Genomic DNA, 21,160 nt, shown 5'->3' with positions numbered 1-21,160 from the left:
GTATAGACCAAGTCTGAAAGCTGCAAACAGTTCATCAGAAAGTGTAAGATAGATGGAGATAAGGGAGCACAGGTCTTACGATAAATTCTCAATCTGTGTGGGCTCAGAAAGGTTGAGAACTTAAACAAAACAATACCTCAGAGGCTACCCTTTGGAAATAACCAGAGAGCCACAACACATACGCAAATTGTCACGTTACAAGAAGGAAAGCTAAATGGTTTTGAGACTAGGGACCAATCTTTTCTGCCTGTTCAAGCTTTCATTTGGATTACCGAGTAGCATCTATTCTTGTAGCTTCTGTTAATTTAATTTGTTTAGTTAGGAACAACTGTTTCAATTCCCATCTTCATCTTGTCTTGGTTCATAATGCTCAGTCCTTGTGTTGCAGAACAGGGTGAATGTACAGCAAATAGAGAAAACTTACTCTACGTTAAATTTGATTCTCATTACATGTAGATAGGCAATCAACTTCCAATGTACTATAAAAGAATACCAATGCTATTCTTCAAGAAGATCTAATATGAGAAGATACTGGAAATCTTAGCAGAGAAAAAGGAAAGCGAATGAACAGGTATTGCAGAAAATGGTAGAAAAAAATTTTGACTACCTGTTTTTGTTGCTATGTATATGTAAGTGTATATATATATGTATTTAAATATACTGGAACTCTAAGGTGTTTGGGTATAGGATTGTGTTATAGCTGAGGCAAAATAAGGAAGTCCTTCTACTGGATTAGTCTTGCCTTCCCCTTGCAACAGGAATGATATAGGGAAGCTCTTCCAGAGTCTCCTACTTTATAACATGGGTGCTGTGAATTTACAGTGAACTTTTCTAGGAGAGAGGCCCTTGAGGTCAAGCCAACTATACTGGATCCACCTTAAAATTGTTCAGCATTTAAAGTGTAACTCTCCCTTCCCTCACCATAAAAAGGGCTATACTTAATTCTGGGCTGTAGAGGAACATCTTAAGATCCATCTCAAATTTTCATAAAGATAATAGTCTCAGACCTGGATTTTGAGTTTCAGTTCTACTAATTAGCCTGTTACAAAATGATGACAAGTTATGTAACTTCTTAAAGCCTCAGTTAATTTATGTATAAAAAGATATTAACAATAATAGCACACACTTGATAGAGTGGTTGTAAGGATTATATAAGAATATCTAACTTTTATTAAGCATTTACTATGTGCCAGGCACTGTTCCAAATACTGTACAAGTATTATTTCATGATCCATAAAAAACACTTAAGAGTGCAACTGTTAGTTGTTTCTTCCTTTGTCCTTTATTTTGACAGAAATGCTAATAAGTGAAATGGCTAAAATCTGCCATAGACAAGAGAAGAATTTCTTATATTATTATCTCATAATTATAGCCAGGTAATTAACTGATTACCTGATTATAATTCACCCATTCAGTTCTATTCTTTATATCTTAATATGTAACATAACAGTTTAACTCCTCATCCTCTTCTAATTCTTCCAAAAGAACAAACTTCAGAGGAGGACTTTTAAGTAAGAAAAGATGCTAAAGAGGATTGTTATTGTAAATTTTAATGCGTCATCTCCCTCCTACAAAGAAATTTCTTTTTCAAGATACTATATAATCATATGAGTACAAACATAGGAAATCAAAATAATCATAGAAAAGTATTTATTGTATGTTCATGTGATTTTCTTCTAAACAGATGGCAAATATAAAAATATTTAAATGTTTGCGGTTTCTGAAATATTAAGTGGGGTGTCCTTTACTTTTATAGACCACTATTTTGGGAATAATCTCAGAATCTTTTCATAGGACAATGGGCTAAGAATTTTATAGTTACAATGTATGGATATACTGTATATAAAAAAACTCTAAAAACCTTTCTTATACTCTCAGATCTAATGAAATTTGTCACACAATCTACTTCTGCTACTTCTTTGCTGGTAGTACTTCGCCCCTCTAAGATGGTCATTGTTTTCTTTCCACAAAATCTTATTTATCTCTTTGCTTAAAATACCACTAAATATTCCCCATTTCTATTGATATAACAAGTTCTTTAACATCCAGTGTTAGTACCTGAAAGGAAAAAAAAAACAAAAAACTGAACCTACCACAGTTATGTATGAGCAGGTATCTTTGACAAGGCCGAACTGTTGAAGCAGAGGTAAAATGTTGGTGGTAAAGATGTCCCACCACAGGTTGAGAAACTCTGGATGAGTTATGGTGGGATCATGGGACTCACTTTTGACACTTTTTGTTTTGGGATTATAAGTAAAATTCCATGGTTTGATTCGTCCCAGGAAATGCACAACTTTGGCATTTGCACCAAACCTGCCAAGTGAACACAAGTCGACACAGTTAGTGGATTCTAAGCACTGACAAAAAGATAAGCAGCACTTTGTTCTGGAGCCTCAACAGTGTACCTTCTATCCTGCAATAGTGTTTGGAAAAGTAATTGACTTCACTGTGAAATTGTGAGATAGATACTTTTTCAATTATTCAATTGTGTGTTAATTACATAAAAATGCAAAAGTAGTAGTGGTTCAGTGCTACAACCAAAATGCTAATCGATTACAGACAGGAAAGGCACAACCTCTTTAAAACATTTGGTATTACCTAGCAAGGTTGAAAATGCTCATGCTCTACAACCCAGAAGCTCAACTCCTAGGCAAATACCCTAAAGAAACTCTTGCACATGTGCAAGAGGAAACATAATCAAAATGTTCACAGCAGCAGCATTGCTTGAAATAGTCATAAATTGGAAACAACCCAAATGTCCATATGTTAGATTATTGTTCAGCAAGTATACACTTCTTCTCCCAGCCCCCACAGGGAAGTACACTTTCCCATCTGATGTTGGACGTGGTCATAAGGCTTGATATGGCCCGTGGAATGTAGGCAGAAGTGACAGTGTGCCTTATAGAGGCACTGCTAATTTCTGTTCACTTTGAGAAGTTAAAACTTCTGCCCGAAGAACACGCCTTGAGTATCCTGCTGGTTCCAGAAGAATGAACGATGGGATAGATCTGGCTCACACCTGTAGCCTGGCTCCAAACCCAGGCGAGATTATCAGAGCTGTCCCAGCTGACCACCAAGACATAAGTAAGAAATACAAGGGTACTTCAAAAAGTTTGTGGAAAAATAGAATTAAAAGGTAATACAAATCTTTCCATGAACTTTTTGAAGACCCCCTCCTACTTGCTTACTGTCAAATATCACTGAGCTTTTATATAATTATATATCCATTCTATTTTTTTTTTGAAGGAAAATTTCTGTTATATTCATACCATGGAATACTATATATCAGAAAATGAATGAACTGTAGCTATACTCAATATACAGCAAATGGATGAGTTTTAAGAACATTTGTGTTGAAAAAAAGATGAGTCAAATAGAATTACATACATATGATTCTACTTACATAAGGCAAAAACCACGAAAGAGGTACTGTTTTAACATTAGGAACGGTAATCAAGCTAAATTTCATAATACTGGTTACCTCTGGGGGAGAGAGGAAGCCATGATTGGAAGGAGACAAAAAGGGACTTCTAAGACACGGTTGTGTTCCATTTCTTAACTTGGGTGGTGGGTATTTTAAAACACTGCACATTTTTTTTTTTTTTTGTATTATAATCTTTTGTATGTACTCTATATTTCGCAATAAATAATATCTTAAAAAGAGTAGGAATTAAGCGCGGTCCTGTTCTGGCTAGGAGGAAATCTATGCAAATGACAATAAAGTGAAAACAATGAGAGTCAAAGGGAAAACAGGAACAGTGAGTGCTTAAGAATTCAGAGGCAGAAGGGCCCCACAGGCCACCTTCAGGAGGGCAGACGTGCTGAGATAGTGGGATGTGACCACAAGCTTGTACAGCAGATGGGATCTGGGTAGCTGGTGATGACACGGAATTCCAGGCAGGCAGATGGCGGGTATCAGGTGAGCACCTGTCTGCTCCAATTAGAGCCAGAGAGATAGCTTTGAGTAGAGAAAGAAGGTTAAAATGGGACAGATCCTTGGGTATTGGGCTGAAGTGTTTGACTGCGACAGATTTATCCTGTAGGCAACCAAAGTATTTGAGCATGATGTTCAGATCAAAATAATGCAAACTCTAGTCACATAACTTTTCCTACCTCTTAAAGTTTATTTTTTAAAAAAATGCTAGAGACCTGTTAAATAGCTGTCATTATCTGAGAGTTTACTATGTTTGGGGCCCAAATGCTTTAAGGACATGATTGGGAAAAAAAAAAAAAAATTCCTATAAGGTAAATTTTAAAAATGTGTTAACAAAAAAACAATCTTACCTTTCATATGGAACAACAAAAGACCCCGAATAGCCAAAGCCATCCTGAGCAAAAATAAAAAAAAATAAAGCCAGAGACATAACACTACCTGACTTCAAATTATACTACAAAGCTATTATAACCAAAACAGCATGGTACTGGTATAAAAATGACGTTCAGACCAGTGGAGTAGAATTGAGAACCCAGAAATCACCACTCAGGCTTACAGTCATCTGATATTGGACAAAGGCAACAAAAATCTACACTGGGGAAAAGACTGCCTCTTCAACAAGTGGTGCTGGGAAAACTGAATATCCATATGCAGAATGAAACTAGATATGCATATCTCACCATACACTAAAATCAACTCAAAATGGATTAAAGACTTAAGTATAAGACCTGAAACTGTAAAATCATTAGGGGAAAATATAGGTTAAACACTTCAGCAACTAGGTCTGGGCACAGGCTTTATGAACATGAGCCTGAAAGCACAAGCAGTGAAAGAAAAAATAAACAAATGGGACTATATCAAACTAAAAAGCTTCTGCACAGCAAAGGAAACAATCAACAGAGTGAAACGACAACCTACAGAGTGGGAGAAAATTTTTGCTAACTATTCATCTGACAAGGGATTAATGTCTAGAATATACAAAGAACTCAAGCAATTATACAGTAAAAAACCAAATAACCCAATTAAAAAATAGACAAAGGAGCTTAATAGACATTTTTCAAAGGAAGACATACAAATGGCCAACGGGTACATGAAAAAATGCTCAACATCACTAGTCATCAGGGAAATGCAAATTGAAACCACATTGAGATACCACCTCACCCTAGTTAGACTGGCTATAATGAAAAAGATGGTGAATAACAAATGCTGGCAAGGGTGTGAAGGGAACACTCTTACACTGTTGGTGGGACTGTAAATTATTACAACTGCTATGGAAAACAGTATGGAAGTTTCTTAAACAACTGCAGATAAATCTTCCATATGATCCAGCAATCCCACTTCTGGGTATATACCCATACGAATGGAAATCATCATGTCAAAGGGATACCTGTACTCCCATGTTCATCGCAGCTCTGTTTACAATAGCCAAGACATGGAACCAACCTAAATGTCCATTGATGGATGATTGGATAAGGAAACTGTGGTATATATACACCATGGAATACTGTGCCATAAAAAAGAATGAAATACTCCCACTTGCAACAACATGGATGAGCCTGGAAAAAGTTATGTTGCGTGAAATAAGCAAAGCACAGAGGGATAAATACTACATGTACTCACTCATATGTGGGAGCTAAGAGAAAGAAAGAAGGAAAGAAAGATCACAGTAGTGAGTTGCTCTTGCAGAGGGAGAGAACATTCCTTGGGCTACAAAGTGGAGTTGGGGGGAAAGGGAGAGGGGGAGAGGGGTTGGAGATAGTTGAGTGGGGGACACAGGGTACAAATGCAATTTGTGGTAATGGGTATGCTGCCAGTATGATTCTGGCCCTCACATCATGGGCCTGTGGGGTGGAAACCATCTTTGTATCTCATGAATACTCATAATAAAAAATAAATTTTTAAAAAATGTGTTAGAGTCTTAAAGAGACTGAGTGAGTTTCTCAGGGCCACAGCTATTAAGTGGCAGAGATGAGATTTGCCACACTTTTGTCTCACCCTATGGCCTGAGCTTTTACCATCCTAAGATGCTGCCACTCCAAAAATACGCAAGAAAAATGAGCCTATTTGTAAAGTTCTTTCCTCTTATGGGTGATTATTCCATAGTGTAGTTTTTCTGAGAATGAAGGGGATACCTGATTTCCCAAGCTTACTCTTTATTTTATATACATAGGATATTTTACACAAAGACACACACACACACAAAAGGATAGAAATCATAATACCCAAATTTGTGCACAAGATTAGCTATCAATTAAATAAACAACTGTCATGCATAAGGGACTATGCACAGTGTGTGGCCCAAGAGGCTTTGATCCAACTAGGGAGACATCGTGTACATAATAATAAGTAATAATAGCACAAGGAAGGCAACGATCAGTGATAAGAGAGACGTGCTGACCTTAAGGGCTATGGGAATTCCAAAGCAATGACCACAGATGGGATTTTCAGGGGAGGATTTGTGCAGGAAGTGGGGCCAGGCCAATGCTTGGGAAAGATGGGCAGGATTTAGATAACTGCCTTCAACAAAACATTCTAACGATGATGGGGGAACCCATCCCAGAGATCTGACACTTGCGTGTGTGTATGGTGGAGGAGGGAGAAGAGGCATTGCCTCATTCTAGCAATGCAAACCCTTAAGCCTAAAACCATAATAGAACACTTAGGGACAAGCAGGAGTTCCTTCCACCTTCTCAGACATTCACCCCTCCTGACTCAACTTCCCTGCTGGAGCCATAGCACTTGTTTGCTCCTCCTGTATTAACTGACCACTAAGCCTCAACCCATAATTTGCCTAGACATACGCAGTCATGACATGGTAGCAATACTAGTTAAAACTGAGTGTGGTATAAACTCTATCCCTTTCTAACTTCCTCTCCTGACAGCTCACAAATGATGGAGCAGTGGTAACAGTGATAGTGATGTGTACTGAGTACTCACATGTGCCACACTCTAGTTGGCATTTGCATGGTTTACCTCAGTTAAATCTCCAAAACAACTGTAGGAGGATACCGAGGTGCAAAGAAGTTAGACAGCTTGCAGAGGATCCATGCTGGTGAGGAACAGGGCTTAGATTCCACGCAGGCAGTCTTGCTCCACAGTCAAGGCTCTTAACCACGACTAGGCTATTGTTCTAAGACACTCCCAGAATGATGAGGGCGTTGTTTGAGAGTGACGTTTGTTAATCCATGGATTAACGCCCCACCTATGGAGAGTCAGTCTAAAGTGGAAAGGGTATGCCTAAAATCCCTGGAAATACCCCAAGGACTGAGCAATAGAAAGTAAACAAGAGGAAAGAAAGTTACAAAGCAAACAATTTGGCACTAATAATCTGAAGAAAGACTGTTCTTGGCAGTTTGCACAAATCCTAGGGAAAAAAGAACAAGAAACGAGTGCTACTTCTTAGGGCCAGCACGTGTCCCACAAGTGGACTGTGCTGGACAGTGTTTAAGGGCTTCCCCAGCACCTCATTTGGTGAATTAGGGCTTCGGAGCTCATATGGAGGAAGAGCTCAGTGGTCATCCATCTGCATGCTGAGACTGCCCAATCTGCACTCTGCTGCTAGCAGGAAAGTATACATTAGCCTTGGGCTCTTTCTGTGTCCCACCATGGCTCAGGTCCTTTCCACAACTGGTTCAGGGGCCTCTGAAACCTCCCTGGGTACTGGCTTCAGGCTGGTTAGAAACCTCTTGTGTGGCCCATGGCCTCCTCTTGAATGTCAACAGGAACACCATTCAGAGACGTCCATACCTTGCATTTCACTGTGGCTCAGGCCTTGGGCTCCACTTTCATGAATCCGTATTTCCAAGTGTCTTTTTACAGCTAAATCTCTGTTACCCTCTGTGACAGGGAAGTATCCTTCCTCAAAATTCTTTTTTTTTTTTTTTTAACCTATTCTACCCTAGGAAGGTGAAAACCTGTATCCAATGGCTAGTCCATTCACAGCTAGGGCAGTCTCAGTTTTAAGAAATTTCTTGATAAACCTGTCTGAGTAGAAACTGAGATCTGAAGGGGTCCTAAATGTGGGTGGCACTGCCCCTTCTGCTGTAAGCCACAGAACTGCTCAGGGGCCGGTAAGATAGCGGGAGGGAGAGAAAGGGATAAAAGAGGTGAGCTGGACTGTGGAAGGCAGCGCAGCACAGGGCCATGTAACTTTCCAATGAGCTACCCAGATTTCCGCAACAAAACAAGTAATCAATAGGATGTGAGTAGGTTTCTTCAAAAGCCAAGAGGCAGGCTATGGAGGCGCAGGTGAGGAAATACCTCATGAGGATCCAGGAGTGTGAAGGCTGAGAGAAGCTGAGACAGGAGGTGGACAGAGGCGGGGCCTGCAGAAACCCTGCAGAGACTGCAGATGTCATCGCTAAGGCTGTGGCCAGCCCTATTTCTGTATTTATGTCTAGTAAGAAACGAAAGACTTTTTGAAAAAAAATTTTTTTAGGTACTCCAGGTGTTGAGATTACCTTACTCTAACTGCCACAAACTAACATCTGTGAAAATGGGCAGTGGTCGGGTGTGGTAGGAGGAAAACAAGTTTTCGGGCAAGGGCTCTTGACGAGGAGAACAGGTCTGGGAGAGTCACTGAACAGGGAAGGTTTGGGCAGCCCAAGGGCCCTGTGTGGGTGGGAGGTGGGTAGAGGGGGTGGGAAGCAAGGCAGCTGCTGAGTGGGAACGAGGAGCTCAGCATGGTGGGAGGAGAGTGGAGACAGACTTTGCTGTTTTGTACAAGGCAGTCATCAAAGTGTGTTCCTGGAAATCATCTAAGGCTGTCCATGGCTCGATATAAGGGGGCTGTCTAGTTCAACACTGGCCACCTTGCACGAAGGTTTAGGAGTCTTTTTTTTTTTTTAAGTGAAAGAGGCACTTTATTGGCTCATACAATTGACAAGTCCATCAGCCATAAGTAGATCTGGAAACACAAATAATATGATTCTTCCTTGGGTCTAGAAGTCCTTTTAACTCTATATAACTATGTTCTAACTATACAACAAAACAGTTTATTTACACAGCAAAGGAAGCTAAAGGACTTGCTTTCTTTGCTTTCATAAGGCACACTGTACACAACAAAGATGAGCAAGAGGTCTGCATTTTATTTTTGTATCTAGAGTTTCAATTAATCTAGATATATATTTCAAATAATTATGTTGCAATCATGTTCCCTGAGGAACGTTTTTAAAAATCACCATCTATCATCTTAATCAATTTACCCTTCAGTCACTTAGAAAAATCTGAAATAACCATATCAAAATGAAATAAATAAGAGCAAAGGTCATAAGAAAAAGAAGAAATTACTTCTTGCTTAAAAAATTATTTTAGCCTAAATGCAAATTAGGGGGTTCACCTTACAAAAGGGTAACACAGGATATTTTTCTAATGTTATATCTGTCCCACAAAAGGCAACAATCAGAATTTATATTACTTGGCTAAAGCAAAATAGCCAATAAATAAGAAGGGGAGATATTGATGTCAGTAGCTAAGGTTCAACTGACCTCAACCCAGAACAAGGATAACCAGAAGATTCACTGACTCACTCCCTGATTTATCCACCAAATTAACAGCCAGGAACAACAACAACAACAAAAAAGTTGGGTACATACCACAATTGTCTCTAAATTACAGAGAGCCATTCATTCTGACCCGGTAATGGGGATCTGTCTCAGCTTGCATACATCTCTTAAAATAAATGTTCTAATTTTAACTTGATAGAATCTCAAAAGAGTTGTCCAGATCACAAGACATAGTTTGAACCTGAGCCAGCAATAATACTGCTTATGTTAGCCATTAAAATAATCCCTGTGACCTGATGTTACCAAAAGACCAGATAGAATTTTCATGACTGGTTTAAGTAGTTGAGAAACACAGCTGGTACCATGCGATGAAACTATGGAACTGTTTGGAATGGAAAAGGAACTAATCCATGACAGTACACACAGGAGCAATTTTAGTTCTCACTAAGCTCTTTATGTGCAATGTTCAATTAGATACCAGGAAAGAGAAAGACAGCACTGCTATGTGACACTTCACTGGGAAATGTGGCATTACTGCCAAGCATCTCTTGCCCACTTCACTGACTCATGTTCTCTGTTACGTCGCCACTCACTCGTGCACCTTCTCAGACTCGCTCGTACACAAGAGTGCACCGCACACAAGCCCCTCCCCGCACAGCCAGTTAGCCACCTCTCCTCTCTCACCAAAAATTCCTGCTCTTACCCACTCACCATGTAAATCAATAGTCACAAACCCAAGTGCCCAAGAAGTGTGGCTGACCATGCAGAGGAGGAGTGGGCCTGGTGAGGAGGGGACTGTGGAGCACAAGAGAGAGCATGTCCCGTCATCAGAAGACAGGTGCTACACAGGAGCAAAGAACTGGGGCCACCAAAAACCCACCCGATTCTTCCTTGCCTTGCAAGTGAATCCTCCCAACACTGCCCGGGAAATCAGAACAATGTCAGTACTCAAACCCAAACTTTAATAATTTAGGCTAGGACCTACTCAACTACACTATCTACCAGGATGGCCTCTCTTCACAAACTAGGTAAGAGAAAGGTTCACAATGCCAAGCCACTAGAGAGACTCTTCTGAGGGTAGCATGTCATTCTTAGTCTCTACTGGCTGATTGCTCATTCATTTATTAAACTAAAACATACACCCACTTACCAGCATCTGTGCTCACATACTCTGCTTCTTTCACGTTACTAAGGAGGAACTGTCCTGCCTCTTATCTGAAGCCAACCTCTCCACTTGTGCATCAGGTCCCACCCTCTTTCACCTATTCAAGGACATCAGTCCAGAGTTTCCCCCTCAGTCTTCTGCATCGTTAATGTTGCCCTAACCCTCATCATCCCCATTGATATAAAAACATGCTGTAGCATCTCCTGTCTTTACAAAACAATCACCACCACCCAGGACTCTAGATCCCCATCAGCTACCACTCCATTGCTCCTCTTTAAAGCAATGCCTCAGAAAACCTGTGTACTTTCACTGCCTCCAATTCTCCTCCTCCATTCTCCTGGACCCACTTCAAGCAGTCTTTCACCCCCACCACCCTACCAGGTGTGCTCGTGCCAAAGTTGACCACCATGTTCCACATCCAGTGCCAATTCTCAGTTGTCCTCCTGCTAACCTATCACAGCATCTGACATAGATGGATCACTCCTTCCTCCCTGAGACCTTGTTCTTGCTTGGCTTCCACAACACCACACTTTCCTGCGATTCCTCCTGCCTTGCTATTCTCGGTCTCTTGTCTTTATTCCTCTTTTTATTTTCCTGTCTCGGGGCTCAATCTTCAGCATTCTTTTCTATTGATAATCACTCCCTTGATTACAACATCTTGTCTCTTGGCTATAAATATCATTTACATGCTGACAGCTCTCACAGCTATGTTTTGCCCAGACCTCTATCCTGAACTCCTGACTTTAATATCTACTTACCTATTCCACATCTTCACCAGGATGTTAACTTGCACCTCAAACTTCATATATCCAAAACCTAATACATTTGATACTTCCCTGATCAATCTCTTCCCCCATGGTCTTCCCATTTCTGGAAATGGCAACTCAGTATCATTCCAGGTGCTTAAGAGTCATATCTGACATATCCCACAAAATATTTGATTTTTCAAAAGAAGTTGGAAACCCAGGTTTTATGTGAAATTCCCTAATTTTAAAACATTGACAACTGCGTTAAAAAAAAATTATACATAGCGGAAATAAAACATACCTGTGGAACAAATATAGTCTACAGGCCACCAGTTCAAGACCTCTGAGGAAGGTATGCCTTTTACTCAATCCCCACACTTTTCCCCTCCCGTGAGCCCCTCGCCCCTTGAGATGGCATTTCTCCCTCAGATTTCTGCCCATGAGATCTCACTCCTTGTGCCCTTTTTGTCTATCATTAGAGCAGCTTTTAAAGACTGACTGGGTCTGATATGGAAGGTTTTTCCCCTGGTGATGAAGACTCAGGCAGGGGAGCAGAACAGGCAGCAGCAAGATCTGAGGACAGATCATCTGAAAAAGCTTAGAGATGAGGTCAGAATGACCAGCTGGCCACACTGAGAAATGGGGCACTTGGGGTCGAAAAGACATCACTAACACCCAGAAAGGAGGAACAAGACATCTGTGCAACCACCGCTTTATTCTACCTCAAAACTCAAACCATGATGGGCTGTGCCACGCAGAGCGCAGGAACTGCACACCTAAGCAGGTGCCAAAGGGATCAGACCATGAGCTCCCCCACTCGCCTCGAGGCCTTCAGTGAGCTGAGCATGTGGTACACTGCACGTGCCCTAGGTCGGTCACCTGAATGAATGGTGTGTAGGCCAACAGATAGCTGGGGGGCAGGGGGGTGCAGGGGGTGCAGGGAAAGAGCGACCCAAACTACAGCAGCTCAGGGTTTGGGATGAAGATGTAGAAGTGTGAAAATAAATAAAAATAGAACGGCCATGGCTTCAATGACCATAATCCTGGGGAGGTCTGGAGCCAAGGGGGTCTCAGGAATCAAGGAAAAACAATCAAATCAGAAATACACAATAAAATTTAGGACACTAAATGTTCAATTTCTTTTGGGAAAATATTGATTTTAGGTAGATTTTATAAAGTCTTAGAGAATGAGCTACATTCTTGGATAAAAAAAAAAGAATATAAATATCCTCAGAAAAGTTTAAAGCAGTAAAATAAATGGGAACTTTTTAAAAATTCTCATTAGGTTAGGTCTCAGATTATATCTAAACTCAAGTAACAGGGTAAAATAAAATACTTATATGAAAATTATCTTGTAAATCATGCTTCGTAGTCAATCAATTTGACCAATTAATTTGTGTGATGGCTTGAAGTAATACCTGTTTAATACAGAATGATATGACCTAAAGAGTTTTTAGTCAGTGGATATACTAGAAAGCTAAAATGAAATTAAATGACTGATTTTAAAAAGACTAATCATTTTTTTCCTAGCACTATGTACAAACCAAATTCTATGCAATATGGATAAAATAGGCCCTTCATTTGGACAAAACTAAAAAAAAAGTGAAAGAATACTAATATTGATTAAAAAACCTACTATATACCAAGCATTTTGCTAGACACTTTCAAAAATATTATTTCACTAACAAATACATTTATGAACTGTTTCCCAATGTGTACACTACAGATTAACTTAAAAATTACTAAAACAAGCATTTTAGTTTTCAAATTATGGTATGTTAAAGAGGATCTTCCATTACAAAAAATGTTACCACTTTTGTTTTTCCAAAGTTATGTTTGAGCAGTCATTTAAAGTGATCAAACTTGGGCTGGCCCGTGGCTCATTCGAGAGAGTGCGGTGCTGATAACACCAAGGCCCCGGGTTCGGATCCCATATAGGGATGGCCGGTTCGCTCACTGGCTGAGCGTGGTGCTGACAACACCAAGTCAAGGGTCAAGATCCCCTTACTGGTCATCTTTTAAATAAATAAATAAATAAATAAATAAAGTGATAAAACTATTAAAGTTTGTTTCCTTTATGTTTTGTTTTATCCAAATGGTATGTAGAGACATGCTATTTCATGGCTGAAATTCACATTAAATTTGATTCAAATCAGCAAAAACTTCAAAGCCACATTGTTCTAGATATCCAAGGCTCTAAGATTTTGGAGAATGTAAATACTGCCTTAGTAACCTCATGATTCATGGTTTGAGTTGATGAAACAAATTCTCAACTACTTCTTCCATGAAGCCCAGGTTACTCTGAATCACTCCACAGTCTTCCATTCTACCTGCCACCGCTTATGCTGTCCTAGGGAAGGCCAGCACACTGCAGAGCTGCTTGGTCCTGGAGACCACCACAGTTATTCTGAACCCACGGTGGGGCTTCAACTTCACAGCACTCTCTGAGGAGTAGCTATGGCAGCCCAAACATTCAATAGGCTGCTTCAGCTTAAAAAAGATTTGGACCACAATTTTACATTAACTTAAAACAAAAAAGAAATGTAACTCCCTATGCCTTTTCAGCCCTCCCCAAATATATGGGAATGTAAGCAAAAATGACTCTGGAAATGGGTCTCTTCAAGAAAAAAAAAAAAAGTTCCTGGCAGAAGGAAAGGAAAGTGGGTTCTCTGATCTGGCCTCAACGTTCCTAAAGGGGCTGCAGTGGGGTGAGACAAGGCACGGCTTTGAGCAGTCTTATCACAGAAATAAGAGCTGACACCCAAGGGTGAGCAGCACACAAGCAGCAACCACTGCTGTCAGCCCACAGCCAATCCACGTCTGCCTAATGGACAGAGTTGCTCCCAGCTTCCCACGTGCGTCATATACTCTATGGTTATGGCAATAAACCAAGGAGATTTCCAAAATTAGCACTCATTCATTGAGCCAGGAAGAAGAAACCATCCTAACCATTTTGGTAATTTAGATCTCAAACTGTTTTTCTGGGAAATTCATTTAGAAGATAAAAAAAAAAAACTGGGTTCTTGAGAGAGGGAGGGGCCAAGGTTCTAGCAAATAAGTATCTTCTCCCCCAAAACTTAACTCTGCCCCATGTGCTTCCTGTTCTGTATTAAAATAAAATTACATGAGCAGTACCTGTGCAAACCAGGCTATCCCTGAAAAGTACAGTGTGTTCAGTGCTGGCAAGTATGAGGAAAGTCACAGGGAGTCAAAGTGGACATAGTGCTAGGTATGGGTGCTGCGCTCCACTAGGAAACATAACTCAGGTTCACCGTTTGGGGTGAAACCAACTGTAGGGATGTCAGACTCACATCTCCCTGAGATGTTGATCCCAAGACATGTTCACTGTGCACAACTGAGTGGAATGGTCACACTCTTAAAATTCTTTCTCTGCACTCTCAACTTTTTGCTTGCTAAGCTAAATTTAGTCAATTAAATTATAAGCCACTGACCTATTACAGACAAATTCAGCTCTAGAGGGTCAAGCTATAACGGTGTGCAGGAACACTGTTCAAATGGACAGGGTTAGTTATGAGGCCATAAGGATTAAAACGAGTCAGATCCATAATCCCATGCAAGGCACAGGTGTATTTTACAAGGCCAAGGACTGAGAGGCAAAAATAATGCTTCTCCTATCTCTCCCTTGATAATTAATGCTATTCTGTTTGTTTTACTCAGAACATAGTTGGTACGTTTAAGTGTTTGCCTGTTTCACTGTAGAAAGGAGAGAGAATCAAGAGGCTGTAATATGTCAGAGACATATGCCAAGAGAACAATTAGGGAGTAAAGAACACAAGATACTTGTAATCCTTATGTGGGGGATGCTGACAGAGTCTGACCAGAAAAGAACAGAAAAGGAAACACTTCTGCCACAAACAGCCAGATATGCTCATTACTGTGGTGCAAGACTTCTGGAGAGGACTTCGGAGACTGAAATATGAGCAGTGAAAGGCCCTTTGTTTTCTGCTCATTCAGGAATGCCCATGCGGAATGGAGATTGGAGAGACAAGCCCAGCGCACCGAAGGGCTTTGCTGCTCACGGCTGTGTTTCAGGATCAACCTGATAGCTAGGCCCCGGTTCAAGAAATATGAATCATCTTCCTAGTTCAACACAAATGAGTCAGAGGTTAAAAGCACAGAGCCCAGGCTCTCACAGTGAGATAAACTCTGCAACAAGGCTGTATTAGATGCTGTGTCAGAACTGCACCGGGGACAGTGCAGTCCCATGCCAAACAAGCATGTTACCACAAACAGCAACAATGACGACAAATGTCCACTGAATTCTGTGTATAAACTCATTTCATCTTCTTGACAACCATATGAGGTAGGTGCTGTTTTCCTCCTCATTTTACATATGGGGGAACTGAGACTGACGTCATGTAGCAGAGAAATAACAGAGTGGGGACATATGCCCTGCTTTTCTGGCTACAGGAATTACTCTTAGCACTATACTGCCTTTCAAACAAAAATGACTAATAACCTAACATCTACTGAGCACTAAGTTTAGACCAAGGTCTCTTCTAACCACTTTCCATGACTACCTCCTGTGATGCTCACCATAGCCCTATGAAGACACTCAGGCAGAGAGAAGTCAGTAACACCCAAGGTCACCATCCAGTAAGTGGTTACTCCAGGTGAGAACTGAGGTCATCTAGTGCCAGAGTCCCCACTCTCAACCACGAGACCACACCATGCATGCACTTGCTTGAGCCCCACACCACCACAAGGAAGCTGAGAACACCCTCTTTTTGCAGGTGAGGGCGACTGAAGCTGGCATACAGCAGGAGGCAGAAGCTGGGTCTGGGCCCGTGTGCGGACCTCACAGCCTGTTTTCCTGACCATGACATATGGATGGTTTGTCAGAGGGCCAGGCACCCCAGGAACGGAGGGGAGCCTTGTCCTGTAAGGCAGCTAAGGGCCCTCTGGGTTACTCCAAGCATAATGCAATCAATAACATCAAAGCCTCTCCCGACTGCAGCCATGTTTCTTATGAGACAGACCTTTCTCAAAGTCCCCACCAGTTATTTCTTTCAGAATGACAATGAGCCACCCGAAATATTTTAAACCCCACTCCCCTGCCCTCATTATCCCCGACAATAGTTAAACCATTGCACTTACGCTTTAAATGCTGGGAGGTAGGAGTATATAGAAATGCTGCTTAGGTTATAAATAAATGGCAGGTGTTTTCTGATGTCTGTTGTTGCCCAGCTGCTAAAAAACGTGTTCAGTAAACCCTGGTCCCCACCTGAAAGAAAACCAAATGAATTACAGTCAACAGACCTCTAGGACAGTTCAATAATTTTATAGGAGTCTATAACTGGACCTTTGAAAAAAGGTACTAATTCCATTTTAAAACAATCAATTCCATGTCACACCCATTGAGGACATTTTAGGGGTGAACATTTCCCTGATTTAATTCATTAATTCAACAATTATTTGTTGAACAGCTGCCATGTGCCAGACACTGTAGCAGGAGCTGCAGAGTCAACGGTGAACACCAGACATGGTCGTCATCTTCATGAAGGCCTGGGGTGGGGATGGGAGACACTGAAAGCAGCAGATCAAGAGTCAATGTACATCCCACACATGGGGATGGGGGCAGTCAAGGAATATACAGGGCGCTATGAGCACACAGGGAAGTGGCTTAGCCTTATCTGATGGTTCAAGGAAGGCTTCCATGAGGAAGTGTGTTTAAGCCAAGATCTGAGGGGTGCACAGGACTACTTGACAAATGCAGGTGGAGGGAAGGAGGGTAGATGGTGTTCCAGGAAGAACAAAAACAGCACGCACCACAGACCTGCGATGGGCAGAAACATGAAGCTACGGAAAGAAGACCTCAAAAATGGCCTGTGTGAGTGGACTACAGAGCGGGAACAGCTGCACAGCACCTGGTGAGTCTCAGAGCTCACCTCAGGGTCAGGTTTTAGACTTTATCCCAGTTAAAGATTTTAGGCTTTTCCCCAAGAGCAAGGGTAGAGAAAAAGAAGTAACAATAAAAGAGAGCAAGCTGGGATGATAGCATTGTTTTCTGGGCTCTCAACTGCTGGCTCATCTTGCAGGAGAACCACAGCTTCGAGGGCCCAGAGACCACATCACCCTTGTGGGGCACTGTCCTGTGCTGACCGAGTCTCAGGGCAGGTCCCAGTCAGTCATCATTGTGGCCAAGGTCAGCCACAATTACACAGCAAAGTGCTTGCTCAGCACTTGGGATTCCTAAACTTTATGCCTTCCTCAGAAAGTGAGGACCACTGTCATTCATTCAAAAGAAATAAAAACAATAACATCTAAATAGCTAAGTGTCTGACCTAAACCATAAACATGTAAGTAACCATACAGGTCACTAAGCTACTTCAAAACACATTCCTTCGTGTGGTCCAGGTGTTTTCATTAAAAAAAATTTTTTTTGGTGGCTAGCCAGTACAGGGATCCAACTCTGGACCCTGGTGTTATCAGCACCACATTCTAACTGGCCAGCCCCTACTTCCTATTTTAAACTATTGAAATTTCAGAGAATACACTCAGAAGCAGTCTCCTGTGCAGCAGAACGGTAACTCAGGATGTAAATGTGTGTGCATGTGCTCACAGGGAACGACAGACAGGCAGAATCCTGCACCACGTGCAAGGCCATCATGCTGCATTGTCACTCCCTCGTCGGTCTGCTCTGTCCCAAGCTTGTTTCCTCTCTCCACATACAGCAAGTCCAACTGCCTGCCATTACTATTTGGTTTTTCTTGGTTTTGAAGGAGACTTTGAAAATCTGGATTTAATTAATTTTTGGAGTTAAGTAGTAAGATGAGGGCTTTAAGTTTAAAGCGCAAATGTACCTTATCCACCCTCTGTGTATCCCATCCTTTCCAAATACTGTCAGTCAAATCTATGTCAATCAAATCTAAAGATCAGAAGCACTGACTGAATGTCTATGGAGCAATCTCTTTGTGCAAGGAGGCTCTGACAGGTTCCCATTCCTCAAAGGACAAACAGCTTAACAGAAAATCAGAGTTTTTTGCAACAACATGGATGGACCTCGAGAGAATTATATTAAGTGAAACAAGTCAGGCACAGAAAGAGAAATACCACATGTTCTCACTTATTGGTGGGAGCTAAAAATTAATATATAAATTCACACACACACATACACACACAAACCGGGGGGGGGGGGGAAGAAGATATAATAACCACAATTATTTGAAGTTGATACAACAAACAAACAGAAAGGACATGGTTGGGGGGGAGGGGGGGAGGGAGAAGGGAGGGAGGTTTTGGTGATGGGGAGCATTAATCAGCTACAATGTATATCGACAAAATAAAATTTAAAAAAAAAAAAAAAACAAAAAAACAAAAAAGAAAATCAGAGTTTTCACCCTCTAAGTTCTAAAGAACCATAAAGATGGCAACAGGATATGCTTCCCTGTTACCAAGATGCAATGGACTGAAGGTTTATGTCCCCCCAAATTCATAAAGTGAAATCCCAACTCCCAAGGTGATGGTAGCAAAAGGCGAAGCCTTAGGATGTTAATTAGGTCATGAATGGGACTGGCACCCTCATAAGAGAGACCCAGGAGAGGTTCCCTCACCCCTTATGCCATGTAAAGTTATAGCAGAAAAGCTGTCCATGAACAAGGAAGTGGGACTTCTCTAGATACTGAATTTTCCGACTCCTTGATCTTGGACTTCCTAGCTTTCAGAACTGTGAGAAAGAAATTTCTACTGTTTGTAAGCCACCCAATCTATGGTGTTTTGTTATAGCAGCCAAAACGGACTAAGACAGCAAACAAAGAGATATGAGAACAAAAGATAATTTTAGCTATATAGACAAATTAATGTATTTTGAGGTACAAAATATTAAAGTCCAAACACCTGCCATTCATCACAGGCTCATTTTGAGTTCTACAAAGATGCCTCGAATGTGGGAACAGACACTGGTGGCTAAGATACAGCGGTCTGAAGTCTAATTTCCTTTTATGTATAGTCATCAAAATAAAGGCTAAGGAAATGTTCACAGTAGCTTTATTCATAACAGGGCAAGGGCTGGCCAGTTAGCTCATTTGGTTAGAGTCCACTTGGTAACATCAAAGTCAAGGGTTCAGATCCCCATGCCGGCCAGCTGCCAAAAACAAACAAACAAAACATAATAGGGCAAAACTGGAAACAGCCCAAATGTCCTTCAACAGGTGTATGAATGTGGTACATCCATACTACAGAATATTAGTCAGCAATAAAAAGGAATGCACTATTTATATGCATAACAACTTGATGGATCTCAAGGGAATTATGCTGAGTGAAAAAGTCCAATCCCCCAAGGTTACATACTGTGTGATTCCATTTATATATCTGCCTTCAAGTGATAAAACTACAGCAATAGAGAAGGTTCATGGTTGCCAGCGATAAGGGAGGGGGAGGGGAGTAGTACCTATGGCTGTAAAAGGGCAGCGTGCAGATCCTTGTGATGGAACTGCTCTGTATGTTGACTATGGTGGTGGTCACACCAATCCACACATGTAATAAAACTGCATAGAAAACACATCCACACAGACATACATACATACGAACGAATCACGTAAAACTGGTGAAATGTGAATAAGGTTGGTGGATTGCATCAATGCCAATGTCCTGGTTATGTTATTATATTATGGTTATGCAAGATATTACCATCGAGAGAAACTGGGTGAAGGGTACATGACATTTCTTTGTATTATTTCTTACAACTGGATGTAAATCTACAATTCTCTCAAAACAAAAGTTTTTTAAAAGTCCAAGGATTAAAGTGGTTAAAATGCAAAATTCAGTCAGGAACTGTTATTCATTAGATTCTAAATTCCACAAGAACAGGAATTGTGGTTTTTCTTTTGCATTCCATTATAATTGTAGCATGTAGCAGAATACCTTACACATGGGCAAATTATTTGTGGAATGAATGCAAGAACCTTGAAGATATTCTGTAACAGCAGAAAAGTTGAAACAACTTAAAAATTCCACCACAGAGAAATAGTTAGTATACAATGTGATACTAAGTACTTATGGAAATATTATTCAGCCACTAAAATAATACCTATAAAGACCATCAATCTACTGTGTACTATAAAAATATAGTTATATACATTGTAATTATAATTAAGAACATAAACATTAATAAGCATTCATATTGGAAGAAAATAAGTGAAATAACAGTAATTATGTTAAGGGACTAATGTTAGAGATGGTCTTTCTCCCTACTTTTCCTTATTATTACATTATTTTTGTAATTTAAAAATATTAACAATACAATTAGGGGCAAGAACGAGAATTGTGCTAAGGCTTTTCTTTCTAAACATTCTTTACTAATTAATTTTTATTATGAAGTATGATGCTATCAAAATATATGTGTAGTTTATAAAGCATATCAATAATAAAACTCTATACGTTCACTATCCAATTTAGGAACTTGAACATTACCAATACAAGGGGTCTTCAAAAAGTTCATGGAAAGATTCATACTCTTTTAATTCTATTTTTCCACAAACATTTTGAAGTACTCTCATACTATTCTCTGTGTGGGCTCCCCAGTCCAATCTCACTGACCCTCCCACCCAGAGGTAACTATTAATCATGAATTTGTAATTGTCTTGCTTTCCTTTATTTTAATGTATTATAAATAGTGTGTATCCGCAGACAACAGAAGCAGTTTTTCAACTTTGTAAAATTGGATGTAATACTTGATTTTTTTTTTTTTTACTACTTTTTTATGGCACATTATAAGACCTTTTTTAAATTAAGCAATTCACTAAAATGACTATTGGCTACAAGTCTGTCTGGGAAACAGGAGGTGGAAAGC

At 40.5% G+C, this 21,160-nt stretch overlaps 1 protein-coding gene across 4 annotated transcripts in view; it reads right to left on the bottom strand.

Moving 5' to 3' along the window:
• The window catches only part of GYG1 (glycogenin 1), a 43,085-nt gene that overhangs the window by 1,169 nt on the left and 20,756 nt on the right, over nucleotides 1–21,160 (bottom strand). For all 4 annotated transcript variants that reach the window (XM_063090762.1, XM_063090780.1, XM_063090770.1 and 1 more), the window contains exons 5-6: nucleotides 16,468–16,594; nucleotides 2,094–2,313 (exon numbers count right to left, since the gene is read on the bottom strand). In XM_063090762.1, coding sequence (XP_062946832.1) covers nucleotides 2,094–2,313; nucleotides 16,468–16,594 — 347 coding nt within the window. The remainder of the gene's footprint in view (nucleotides 1–2,093; nucleotides 2,314–16,467; nucleotides 16,595–21,160) is intronic.

Source organism: Cynocephalus volans, chromosome 1 (assembly GCF_027409185.1).
Source record: "Cynocephalus volans isolate mCynVol1 chromosome 1, mCynVol1.pri, whole genome shotgun sequence".
Classification (NCBI taxonomy): Eukaryota; Metazoa; Chordata; class Mammalia; order Dermoptera; family Cynocephalidae; genus Cynocephalus; species Cynocephalus volans.
The sequence above is the reverse complement of the archived record's forward strand: the minus strand, read 5'-3'. Positions and strand labels throughout refer to the sequence as shown.